At 32.9% G+C, this 13076-nt stretch overlaps 1 protein-coding gene across 1 annotated transcript in view; it reads right to left on the reverse strand.

Annotated features, from left to right (window-relative positions):
* LOC127717950 (thioredoxin reductase 1, cytoplasmic-like) overlaps positions 1 to 13076 on the reverse strand; it is a 50639-nt gene that overhangs the window by 13005 nt on the left and 24558 nt on the right. Inside the window, exons 6-9 of the mRNA XM_052223831.1 lie at positions 5330 to 5402; positions 3184 to 3252; positions 1693 to 1743; positions 757 to 794 (exon numbers count right to left, since the gene is read on the reverse strand). Coding sequence (XP_052079791.1) covers positions 757 to 794; positions 1693 to 1743; positions 3184 to 3252; positions 5330 to 5402 — 231 coding nt within the window. The remainder of the gene's footprint in view (positions 1 to 756; positions 795 to 1692; positions 1744 to 3183; positions 3253 to 5329; positions 5403 to 13076) is intronic.

The raw sequence follows: 13076 nt of genomic DNA on the forward strand, positions 1-13076 counted from the left end.
AGCAGCCAGTTTGGTTCAATTTTGTTAAATTTATCTAAAAAACATCCCTGATGAATTGATTGATGCAAGTGAATAATTTGACCTCATTGAATCTGTATTCATGTGACCTGTAATTTAAACCTTGGCTGGAGATGAGTTACTCAAGTATTCAGCTATTAAAAGGAAAAGAATGTCAACATTGAAAGTGAAACAAAGGATGAACTATTTGGTTGACTGATTAGATCCACAAAATAATCATTCTTATACAGGTAAAAAACGATACCTTTAACCTTCAATAAGAAATCAAACAGACCAAGAAAAAAAGAGAACTTCAGAGTGGAGCAAGACAAAAATTTTTTAGACAAATTTATGATATAAAATCATAATAATCTTTGGAAAGATCAATTTTTTTTTACAATCCAAGAGGGGATACACCTACACCCCTTCTTTGATCAGCCACTGCATTATAAGAGTTCTTTCCATGTGTTCAAGGACAATATTGTAATTAAATTTTTTAAGTTTTTTTTTTACATTTAAATAAAACATCGAAACACAAAAATGAACTACAGGATATAGTTAGGATTGGATCATGGTAGAAATAAATGTGATTTCCCCAGTTTTGTAAGACCTATTTGGGCAAGAAAGGCTTAATTTGAAGAACAGAGGTACTTATAATAAGAAAAAAGAATTCTACATACCAAGTTTGAATGTCAAAATTTGTGGTCGTCATTTGTCAGTTTTACTTACTTATTAAAAAATAGTTTAAACTGTTCTTACCTGAATGGCGTTCTTCATTTTATCCCAACTATGCTTCACTGCAATTAAATAAATAGTTATTAAATTAACTTATTAGCATTGTCAAGGAAGAGCTCTAATAAGAAACATTATTTGCAATAGAAACTGCATAATTTATAGAGCCTTTCAAAACAAGTGAAACTGTGAGCTACTGCTCACTGATGATACCCCCGCCCAAATATTTCGGTAAACAGGAAGTTGTTGAGTGATGAATCTGAAAACCCATCACACGGTATAGCTGACTCATATAAACCCTGAAACCAAATTTCAAAAATACTTGTAAGTTATGTAGTTCCTGAGATAAATGTGACGAAAATTTTCAACTACTTGGATGTCATATGTAAAATGATGTAAGTGTTCGGTAAACAGGAAGTTGTTGAGTGATGAATCTGAAAACACATCACATGGTATAGCTGACTCATTTAAACCCTGAAACCAAATTTCAGAAATCCTTGTAATGTAGTTCCTGAGAAAAATGCGAAGAAAAATATTCATGGGACGGAAGGACGGACTGATGGATGGACAGACAGACAGAGGTAAAACAGTATACCCCGCAATTTTTTAAAGCAGGGGTATAATTATGGAAATTTTATAAAACAATGAATACTATGATCAAATCTGGTCCATCAAGTCTAGAAACATGAGGAATTTTTGTTGTTCTGTCACATTTCAGAATAGACCTTCAGAACCAAAATTTTGATTTCATGCATAATCATGATAATATTGACTGTTTACAGCACAACTAGCAAACAATCTATTCATTTCTTTTTCAATGATAGGACAAGAATATATGAGTTTGATTTTATATTCACTTTAATTCCTACCCATAATTTACAATACTATGCATGCTTTATTTTCCAAGGGGTTAAAACTCAGGCAAAAACAGATGCACTGTTTTATTTTTCTTCATTAACTTACCATTTTCTGGAATTTCCCAACCAAAATGTCTAGCATCTTCTAAACCATGACCTGCAAATGCAATTAAAATCTAAAAAGATGTGAATTTTGAAATTGTAAAAAAAAAGCAACTACCAAAAAACAATCAATCAATTCCTTTAAATCTGACCATACCTACCAAAACCTAGTTTTGACAATCTATTTGAATGCCCATAATACTAAGCTGTATTAACTTGAACCTAAAACGTTGGCAAACAATTATTTATTTAAATTTTGCTACAAGGTTCTAAGTCTAAGATAACTTAAGTCCTAAGTCAGGAACCTGATGTTCAGTGGTTGTCGTTTGTTGATGTGGTTCATAAGTGTTTCTCTTTTCTTATATAGATTAGACCGTTGGTTTTCCTGTTTGAATGGTTTTACACTAGTCATTTTTGGGGCTCTTATAGCTTGCTGTTTGGTGTGAGCCAAGGCTCCGTGTTGAAGGCCATACTTTGACCTATAATGGTTTACTTTTACAAATTGTGACTTGGATGGAGAGTTGCCTCATTGGCACTCATACCACATCTTCTTATATCTATTAACAATAGCATGTAAGTTTGCAATTTAAGCTTGTGGTGATTTTTCTGCTAACATGAAATGCTGTCAATTGGGAATGTAATGAATTTATTTTCAATGTATTAAAGCAAATCTTTGTCAACACCAATAATAAGAATTTATTAACCTGTCTTATTGGTAATGTTAATGTTACGATTATAACAATAAAATATTGTTAACACTAATGAGAATTTGATTGATGCAATTCCTTTTTATGTTACAGTAGCATAATACATGCAAACTTTAAATGGAAGTATTAATAATTGTGAACTTAATCCTGTCATAATTTCCTCTTTAATTTCCAACAGAATTTAAAGTATATAATTTGTTAACTTCATTTTTTAAATCATTTAAAAAAAAAAAACACTTCTAAACATGCAGAATGTAAGGGTATTGATTAAAAAAATATAGTGTTTTTTTAAAACAAATTTGTTGTCTTGATATGCAACATCACAATCAATTTCTTCAAAAATATCTTGAATAAAAGACTTTGGGTACTGTAAATTCAGAAATTATTTCGTGCATTTATTATTGTGATTTTGGGAGAATGGACAAAAATGTGAGTTTAATTATTGCGATTTCATAATTATTGCGATTTCAGGAAAATTTGCATACAGATATATGTATCAGATATCAAAATGAGAGTTCTTATTATTACGACACTCACACAGTCGCATTATTCGCATTAATAAAAACCTGGCAATAAATTATAATCTCTGAATTTACAGTATTGTAATGTTTACTTGAGTATACATATTGCTTACAGGTTCTGCCAAGCAGGACAAAATTCATATACACTTTTGTATACTAACAATGATTGCAATAAAGCGACCCTTTTTGAATAAAAAACGTTGGTTAGGGAATATACATATTTTTAAGGGTGGCCTGAAACAGTTACTGAATACAATATTCATTTACCTAATAAAGCAGCTTGGTGCATTAGTTTCTTTGGTATACAGCCAACATTCACACATGTCCCTCCTAAACCTGAAATAGAAACATAAATATTTACTGATTTCATTTTCTTTATTGACAAGGCATTACATGTACTATGTAACAGAGAAACAATTAACCATGGTTTCATAGTATCATGATATTTTCACTCATTTAAATTAATTTGATCATTTTTTTACCCAAATTTTTATTCCTTTTTTAATCTATATTTGGTTGGTATTGTATGGTGTTGTTTATTGTTGAAGGCTTTGTTGCCCTTGAGAAATCATTAAGCTATTTTTGTCATTGGGTTGCTGTCTCATTTTTGGTTTATCCCACATCTCCTTTAATACATACTACACTTCCATTAGACAACCAATCAAATTTGCATTTAAGATAGCAGTAACTTTTTCTAAGCTTGACAAAAATAATCAAATTCTGCTACTTCTGTCCATAATGAAGTTATTATCAATATCATCAAGGTGGCTAATTGCTGTCCTCATAATAAAGAGTCATCAAATAAAAACAAGAGTGTCTTACATACAAGTTGTCTATCCATTTTATGAACCAAGGTAGATGTGGGCTAAACATCAACAAGACGGCAATGCAAAGACACAATAAAGCCAGTAAAAACATATGAACAAAAATCATTTGAAAATAAAAGAAGAATGTGTCTGAGGACACGAATGCCCCTGCTCAAGCTTTGCAGTTTTAAAAAGTTAAAAAGGGGTATTACTCTAGAACAGTAAGTGACTCACTGACCAAATTCTGACTCTGTCTGTTAGTATTGGTTGTAAGCCATGTAAGCATTGTGTATGAGTTTCATAAAACTTGGATGAGGAAAACAAAGTTAGAGTAACAGACGGACGACAAACAGAACGATGGGCAAGAGTTACACTTAATGCCCTGTTACTTACAACGGACCATAAAATAGGATAGTTCTAGATATTTTCTTAAATATTATAACCTTACCCCATGTTGAACCTGGTGGAGACGGTTGTACAGAATCAATCACACTATATTATAACCTTACCCCATGTTGAACCTGGTGGAGACGGTTGTACAGAATCAATCACACTATATTATAACCTTACCCCATGTTGAACCTGGTGGAGATGGTTGAACAGAATCAATCACACTATATTATAACCTTACCCCATGTTGTGCCTGGTGGAGACGGTTGTACAGAATCAATCACACTATATTATAACCTTACCCCATGTTGTGCCTGGTGGAGACAATTGTACAAAATTAATCACACTATATTATAACCTTACCCCATGTTGTGCCTGGTGGAGACGGCTGTACAGAATCAATCACACTATATTATAACCTTACCTCATGTTGTGCCTGGTGGAGACGGTTGTACAGAATCAATCACACTATATTATAACCTTAACCCATGTTGTGCCTGGTGGAGACGGTTGTACAGAATCAATCACACTATATTATAACCTTAACCGGTGTTGAACCTGGTGGAGACGGTTGTACAGAATCAATCACACTATATTATAACCTTACCCCATGTTGAACCTGGTGGAGACGGTTGTACAGAATCAATCACACTATATTATAACCTTACCCCATGTTGTGCCTTGTGGAGACAGTTGTACAGAATCAATCACACTATATTATAACCTTACCCCATGTTGAACCTGGTGGAGACGGTTGTATAGAATCAATCACATTATATTATAACCTTACCCCATGTTGTGCCTGGTGGAGATGGTTGTACAGAATCAATCACACTATATTATAACCTTACCCCATGTTGTGCCTGGTGGAGACGGTTGTACAGAATCAATCACACTATATTATAACCTTACCCCATGTTGTGCCTGGTGGAGACGGTTGTACAGAATCAATCACACTATATTATAACCTTACCCCATGTTGAACCTGGTGGAGACGGTTGTATAGAATCAATCACACTATATCATAACCTTACCCCATGTTGAACCTGGTGGAGACGGTTGTACAGAATCAATCACACTATATTATAACCTTACCCCATATTGAACCTGGTGGAGACGGTTGTACAGAATCAATCACATTATATTATAACCTTACCCCATGTTGAACCTGTTGGAGACGGTTGTACAGAATCAATCACATTATATTATAACCTTACCCCATGTTGTGCCTGGTGGAGATGGTTGAACAAAATCAAACACAGCAACTTTTCTACCTAAACTAGCAGCTTCCTACAAGGATTAACATATATGTCTATATTTTATATTTTCTACCAAAAACTAGCCACTTTCAAATGTAAATAAAATGCTCCGCAGGGCGCAGCTTGATAGGACCGCAGAGGTTGAACCCTAAACAGTTGGGGCAAGTATGGACACAACATTCAAGCTTGATACAGCTCTGAATTTGGATTGTGATTAAATATTTGACACAGCATAGGTTTCTGACACAGAATGAATGTGGTCTAAGAACTTAAAAATTTTAAATTGGACATTCACCTATTATGGTCCAATATCCAAAATCTAAATACATGGTTAGATTCGGCATATCAAAGAACCCCAAGAATTCAATTTTTGATGAAATCAAACAAAGTTTAATTCTGGACCCTTTTGACCTCAATGTGGACAAAGTTGATAACAGGGCCCAAAAATCAAAAATTTAAATACATGGTTAGATTCAGCATATCAAAGAACCCCATATATTCAATTTTTGTTGAAATCAAACAAAGTTTAATTTTAGACCCGATTTGGACCAACTTGAAAACTGGGCCCATAATCAAAAATCTAAATACACGGTTAGATTCGGCATATCAAAGAACCCCAATAATTCAATTTATGATGAAATCAAACAAAGTTAAATTTGGACCCTTTGGACCTCAATGTGGACCAAAATCCAAAAACTTAATACATGGTTAGATTCAGCATATTAAAGAACCCCAAGAATTCAAGAATAAAACCCCATTGAAATTGGTCAAGAAATAAGCAATTTATACGAAGTATCTTCTTTTGCACAATACTGTGCAATTGAATATTTCTTGCTATTGCGCAATACTGTACAATTGACAATTTCTTGCTATTTCGCAATATTGTGCTATTGGATATTTCTTGCTATTGCGCAATACTGTGCAATTGAAGATTTCTTGCTATTGCGCAATACTGTGCAATTGAAGATTTCTTGCTATTGTGCAATACTGTACGATTGAAAATTTCTTGCTATTGCACAATACTTATTATATAATAATTTACACATCCTGTTTGGTGTGTAGCTCCTACCATATCATTATTATTTGCTTTTAAATATAAATCAGATATAACCAACTTAAATTGGAAAATTTTAAAAGAAAAAAAAATGAAAAAAAAGAAAAAAAAGGGAAAAAAAAAATCCCCCCCCCAATTTTTTTATCCCCCTTATCATTCATCACCCCCAAACTCAATCCCAGCCTTCCCTTTGTGGTATGGTGCCTTGCAGTACAATTTCAGAGAGATCCATACACTTGAACACAAGTTATTGTCTGGAAACTAGAAAAATGTGTTTTTTTACCCCTTTTTGGCCCCAAATTCCTAAACCTTTAGGGCAATTACCCCCAAACTCAAACCCAGCTTTCCCTTTGTGATATGGAACCTTGTAGTACAATTTCAGAAAGATCCATATACTTACACACAAGTTATTGTCCTGAAACTAGAAAAATGCTTGTTTTTTGCCCCTTTTTTGCCCCTAATTCCTAAAATATTGAGGCAATTACCCCCATCATCAATCCCAGCCTTCCCTTTGTGGTATGGTACCTTGCAGTACAATTTCAGAGAGATCCATACACTTGAACACAAGTTATTGTCTGGAAACTAGAAAAATGCTTATTTTTTGCCCCTTTTTGGCCCCCAATTCCTAAACGTTTCGGGCAATTACCCCCAAAATCAATTCCAGCTTTCCCTTTGTGATATGGAACCTTGTAGTACAATTTCAGAAATATCCAAACACTTACACACAAGTTATTGTCATGAAACTAGAAAAATGCTTGTTTTTGCCCCTTTTTTGGCCCCTAATTCCTAAAATTTTGAGGCAATTACCCCCAAAATCAATTCCAGCCTTCCCTTTGTGATATGGAACCTTGTGGTACAATGTCAGAGAGATCCATACACTTACACACAAGTTATCGCTGGAAGTTACAAAAATGCTTATTTTTGGCCCCTTTTTGGCCCCTAATTCCTTAACTGTTGATACCATAACCCCCAAAATCAATCCCAACCTTCCTTTTGTGGTATTGAACCTTATGGTAAAATTTCATAGAGATCCATTCACTTAAACTAAAGTTATAGTGCGAAAACTAATGTGTCTTCGGACGATGACGACGATGACAACGACGACAACGACGACGCCAACGTCATACCAATATACAACTGCAAAAATTTTTGTGGTCGTATAAAAAATAATTTAAGAAAAATTCAGCAATTTAATTCTTTATAGTGTAGTTGCTTCATTAACTAAAGAGCCTACACAGGATTAGCCTCTTTCAAACGTAAAAGGAATAATTCAAGCAAAATTCAGCAAATATAGTATGTCTGGTGTGGCTGCTTCATTAACTGAAGAGCCTTCACAGGACAAGGATGTTTCCCAAGTCTATATGATCTATAATTACAACTAATTAATCTGAAGAGCTACATATACAAGATATCCATATTCTTACTTCAATAACTCTATCTTGTTGGATGAAACATTTTCTGTCCAAGATTGCTCAAATTTCAAAAAGTGAATTAGCAAACTCCAAATCTATACTACTAAAGGAAGAGATCGATTTCATTGGGGTGCAACTCCTCTAAAACCATACAAAGTCGGAAATATTTGTGATATGAAGTATAAATGTAGTGTTTTGTACTTCCTAAATTTGTCTTTGAAGCAATCTTTTTTCCACAGAAAACGCCAATTTTTGAGAAAATATCCAAATTCAGAGACTGTTATTGATCCTTGTCTTATATGCTTTCGTGCATGCTCAGTCGACGTAGTGCCCACAAAATCTAAGTGAAAGTAAGAAGAAAGGATCGAAAATAGGACAGTTAGGCCTATAAGGATCCGGTATTGTATTGTAAGTGCATCATTTTGCTAAATTAAACGACATCCACCCTTTTTACTCAGGTTCAGAACTGTCCAAAAATGAAATGGGCGTTGAACATGTCAAAGTGATCCTCCCCCTCCCCCTTTTTATCTGTAAACACAGGCACCCTTGACACTCTTCGTTTCAACACTTGCCCAATTATACCGTGATTTCGCGGGCATCTTCTAGTATTTAAAAATTGATTGTTGGTGTAAAATGTCACTTTCAGCACACCAGTTTTTGTAGGTGATGAAGCAGGAGTAGGGAGAGATTAACCAACCTTCTGCAGGAAAACTGGCAATCTTAATTATTAAGATCATAGACAAACAAACTTTGACGCACGTTCACATGATATGGATAAAAAAGAGGTGAAGCATACCAAAGGGACATTCAAACTCATAAGTCGAAAAATAAACTGACAACGCCATGGCTAAAAAAGAAAAAAGACAAACAACAGTACACAAGACTGAGCAACACAAACCCTACCAAGAACTGGGGGTGATCTCAGGTGTTAGCAACTATAGTTAACATCACAGCTAAGAAATCTACTTCTATTTCTTTCTAAATTTTAATAGCTCTTCTGTTATTCCTATGATATGTTGTATATCAATTCCATAATAACAAAACATGACAGACTGATCACAAAAAGGCCAGTATTTTACTGCTTTTGTAAATTCCTGTTAAAAACCATGATGACTTTATGCATATTCAATTTAAGAATTTTTCTTCTTAAGTAATCTAAAAAAACTCATAAAAGGTAAAATTTATAAATAAAAAAAAAAAGTTCCAGCAAATTTTATTCCATCAACATGATAAATTAGCCAATTTTAAAAATCTTTCCTACACATTCAAAAAGTTCTATGAACTAACATTGATTTATCTCAGCAGAATCAAGTCTAATTATCTAGTTTTTTATTATTTCTCTCTTTCAAGGTAAAATTCACAGGTAAATTACAATTCAACAACGGAACTTTCATGTTTGAAAAAATCAATCATTGCCGCTATCAAACGAAGATGTTACAGTGTTTCAATAGCATTTAGTTTTAACGAGGAAAGTCCTAATATCTCCATAATATTGACAAGTCACGAATCCGTAACATGACTATACAAGAAAATTATAGTGATTAAATACTTAAGAAACGTAGTGTTCTAGTAACGGAACCTGAATTAGTAATTACATTCCTTATTAGAATAACCCTGTTTCATAACCAACAGTTCTTAAAAAATCAATTTCCTGTTAATGACACAAAAAACTTAAGAAATATAGTGTTATTCATCTAGAGCTGAAAAGGTTACATGTAATTAATTTTTGAGATTATATGGTGTTTTTGTATAACCAGTCAAGGGAAAAAAACAAATTGAAGTAATTCTATCAAGTTTTGTATAAACCAATAAAAACTAAAAGATAGACAAAATGTAGAAATATTAGATAGAAAATGAAAGGATATGGAGTAAATATATATACATCATGTACATGGGACAAAATCGCACACAATAATATTAGAGTCTATGTTTTCCAAAAGGGCACACCAAAAATCTATCATGTCTATCTGATCAAAAAAAGTTCACATGATAAAAAAAAATTCTGAAGTTTCAATGTTTAGCACTTAATAACATTTAGATTTTATAGAAATTTGTAAAATTGTTAAAACAATCTTTTAAATATACAATTATGACTCATTAATATCTCATTCCAGTAGGGCAAAATTCATTCTACTCTTAAACTGAACCTGCTGTAGGAGATTTTGTATAAATAAAATGCCCAATACACAGAAACAAATAATCAACTTTTATAGCTGACTATGCAATCTGGGTTTTACTCATTGTTGAAGGCTGTATGGTGACCTATAGTTGTTAATTTCTGTGTCATTTGGTCTCTTGTGGAGAGTTGTCTCATTGGCATTCATACCACATCTTCTTATTCCTTATATTTATACTTCAAGTAAAGACAGGTAAAACAATTACAGGTAGTATTATCTGACAGGAGGACAAGGAGAAAGTCTGGTAAATTATTTATTTCCCAGTAGAACGGGGAAAAAAATATGTCATTTTAACCACTTGTGACAGTCATTACTGTGAAAGTACTTTTATTCTTGGGTATAAATTTTCGTGGTTTGAGCAAAAGTTACATGTTCGTGGGTTCTTAAATTCATGGATTTTAGTTTTCAGAGAAAAAAATCGAGTGAAGAATTAGAAGCAATCGGAAATGAAGATTCCTGAAAAGAATCATATCTTGTTTTATAATGATTTTATATAAATCATTGCAAAATACGGTGTTTATTTTCACTGACTTGTTCGTCTATCATCATTTACAACACTCATCAAATTTCTAATAAAAATAATTGTGTTCGGAAATAAGCTGATTCGTCTATGCTTACAAATTATCTCAATTGAAAGAAATTGCAAAGTAAACATTTTAATTGTTGCACACGTTTACTCAGAAGTGATGACACTAAATAACCCGAGATTGAATGATCTGCAGATTAACGATCTTCAAATGTGTTGATTGGGACAGAAAACAGTTACATAAAAATGTTACAAATGTACTTTGAATTGTAGAATAATTCTTATGAAATATAAAAAAAGCCCAATATGATTTTTTTTTTTCGTATGAGAATTATAAAGAGATACGATGAACAAAACCATTTTTTCTTGAAAATTATAAGGGTAAAAGTTGTACAGTTTGGGTTTTTTAAAGATTAAATGGAAATAATCCTGTCTGTAGTTGTACACATACAGTAAATTCAGAAATTATTGCGTGCATGTATTATTGTGATTTTTGAAGAATGGACATAAATGCGAGATTAATTATTGCGATTTCAGGAAAAGCTGCATACAGATATATGCATCAGATTTCAGAATGCGAATTCTTAATATTGTGATACACACACAGTCGCATTATTCGCATTAATAAAAACCTCGCAATAATTTCTGAATTTACAGTAGTTCATTGTAGTTCAAAGTGAGTTTGCAGATATTCAATGTATAGCGATTATAGGCTCGTATCCATGCAGTCATCTTTCCATGTCTTGGTTTGCACAACAGTTGTTATATTTCGTTGGACACTTAAATTCGTAGATAAATCATTCCACGAAAAACACTAAAATTGGTACCCCATGAATAAAAGTATTTCCACAGTAAATCTAAATTTATATAATGCCATCACTTACATAAATAAATGGGGAATGTGTCCATTGGACACAGATGATGCCCCTGCTTGCATATAATGTTATAAAGGGCCATAATGCAAGAACTGTAAAAGTGACACTTCCCAAATTGGAACTTGATCTGAGTTTTGTGGTAATAAGCATTGTTTATAAGTTTCATAACATTTAGTTAACGTAAACTTAAATTAGAGAACAGAAACGAAAAATTCAGCAATTTTTCCATTTTTAAAAGGGCATAACTCTAGAACAGTAGAAGTGACGCCACCAAAATTCAATCTTTATCTGTGTTTTGTGGTAATTAGCATTGTGCATAAGTTTCATAACATTTGGTTGAGGCTAACTAAAGTAAGAGAACAGAAACAAATATTTCAGCAATTTTGAGATTTGTAAAGGGGCATAACTCTAGAACGGTAAGAGTGACGCCAACAAAATTCAAACTTGATCTGTGTATTGTGGTAATTAGCATTGTGCATAAGTTTCATAACATTTGGTTGAGGCAAACTAAAGTTAGAGAACACAAGAGTGCACACGCTGAAATGTCTCGCCTTCTTTACTAACCATTGATATTATGTTGATAGTCCTAAATATAAAGCTTTACTACAACTATCAACGTTACAATCATTCAATACACTAAATATAGTTGACCTATAGCTTATAGTTTCTAAGAAACAGACTTAACCAAGAAAACTAAACATTGACCAATGAACAATGAAAATGAGGTCAAAGTCAGAAGAACCATTCCAGGCAGTCATGTACACCTTACTATTAACTTATGCATTAAATATAGTTGACCTGTTGCTTATAGTATCTAAGAAACAAACTTAACCATGAAAACTTAACATTAACCAATGAACCAACAAAATGAGGTCAAGGTCAGATGATACCTGCCAGACAGACATATACAGCTTACAATCCTTCTATACAAAAAATATAGTTGACCTATTGCTTATAGTTTAAGAAAAACAGACCAAAACACAAAAACTTAACACTGAGCAATGAACTGTGAAAATGAGGTCAAGGTCAAATAAAGCCTGAGAGACTGACGTGTGCATCATAAAATATTTCCATACACCAAATATAGTTGACCTATTGCATATAGTATTAGAAAAAAAGACCAAAACTCCAAAACTTAACTTTGACCAATGAACCATGAAAATGAGGTCAAGGTCAGATGACACCTGCCAGTTGGACACGTTCACCTTACAATCATTCCATACACCAAATATAGTAGACCTATTGCAAACAGTATAAAAAAAAAAAAAACCAAAACACAAAACTTAAAGGGGCACTAGATGTCAAATTCGTGTTCACCGATTTGACTCAAATTCTCATATTTGATTTATAACAATGTAAAACATTTATCCAAGTTAAAAAAAGTCTAAAATAAACAATTTACAGGACATGGGCTCAATTATATGTAGCTTCGTTTCTTGTGTATTTTAGTCTAGACGCCATCTAATTAACTTTCGAGTTGACACCTCTGACGACCTCCAATGACCATATAAGCGATATAAACATAAATATAAATATAAATAGATATCCAAATCATGCAATTGGATTTTTCTATGTCTGTTTTATTTCATTTTAAAGATTAAAAATATATGTTAATCATCGCTTTTACCTGTATATGAATGATTTTTTGTGGATCGAATCAG

Source organism: Mytilus californianus, unplaced genomic scaffold (assembly GCF_021869535.1).
Source record: "Mytilus californianus isolate M0D057914Y unplaced genomic scaffold, xbMytCali1.0.p SCAF_1, whole genome shotgun sequence".
Classification (NCBI taxonomy): Eukaryota; Metazoa; Mollusca; class Bivalvia; order Mytilida; family Mytilidae; genus Mytilus; species Mytilus californianus.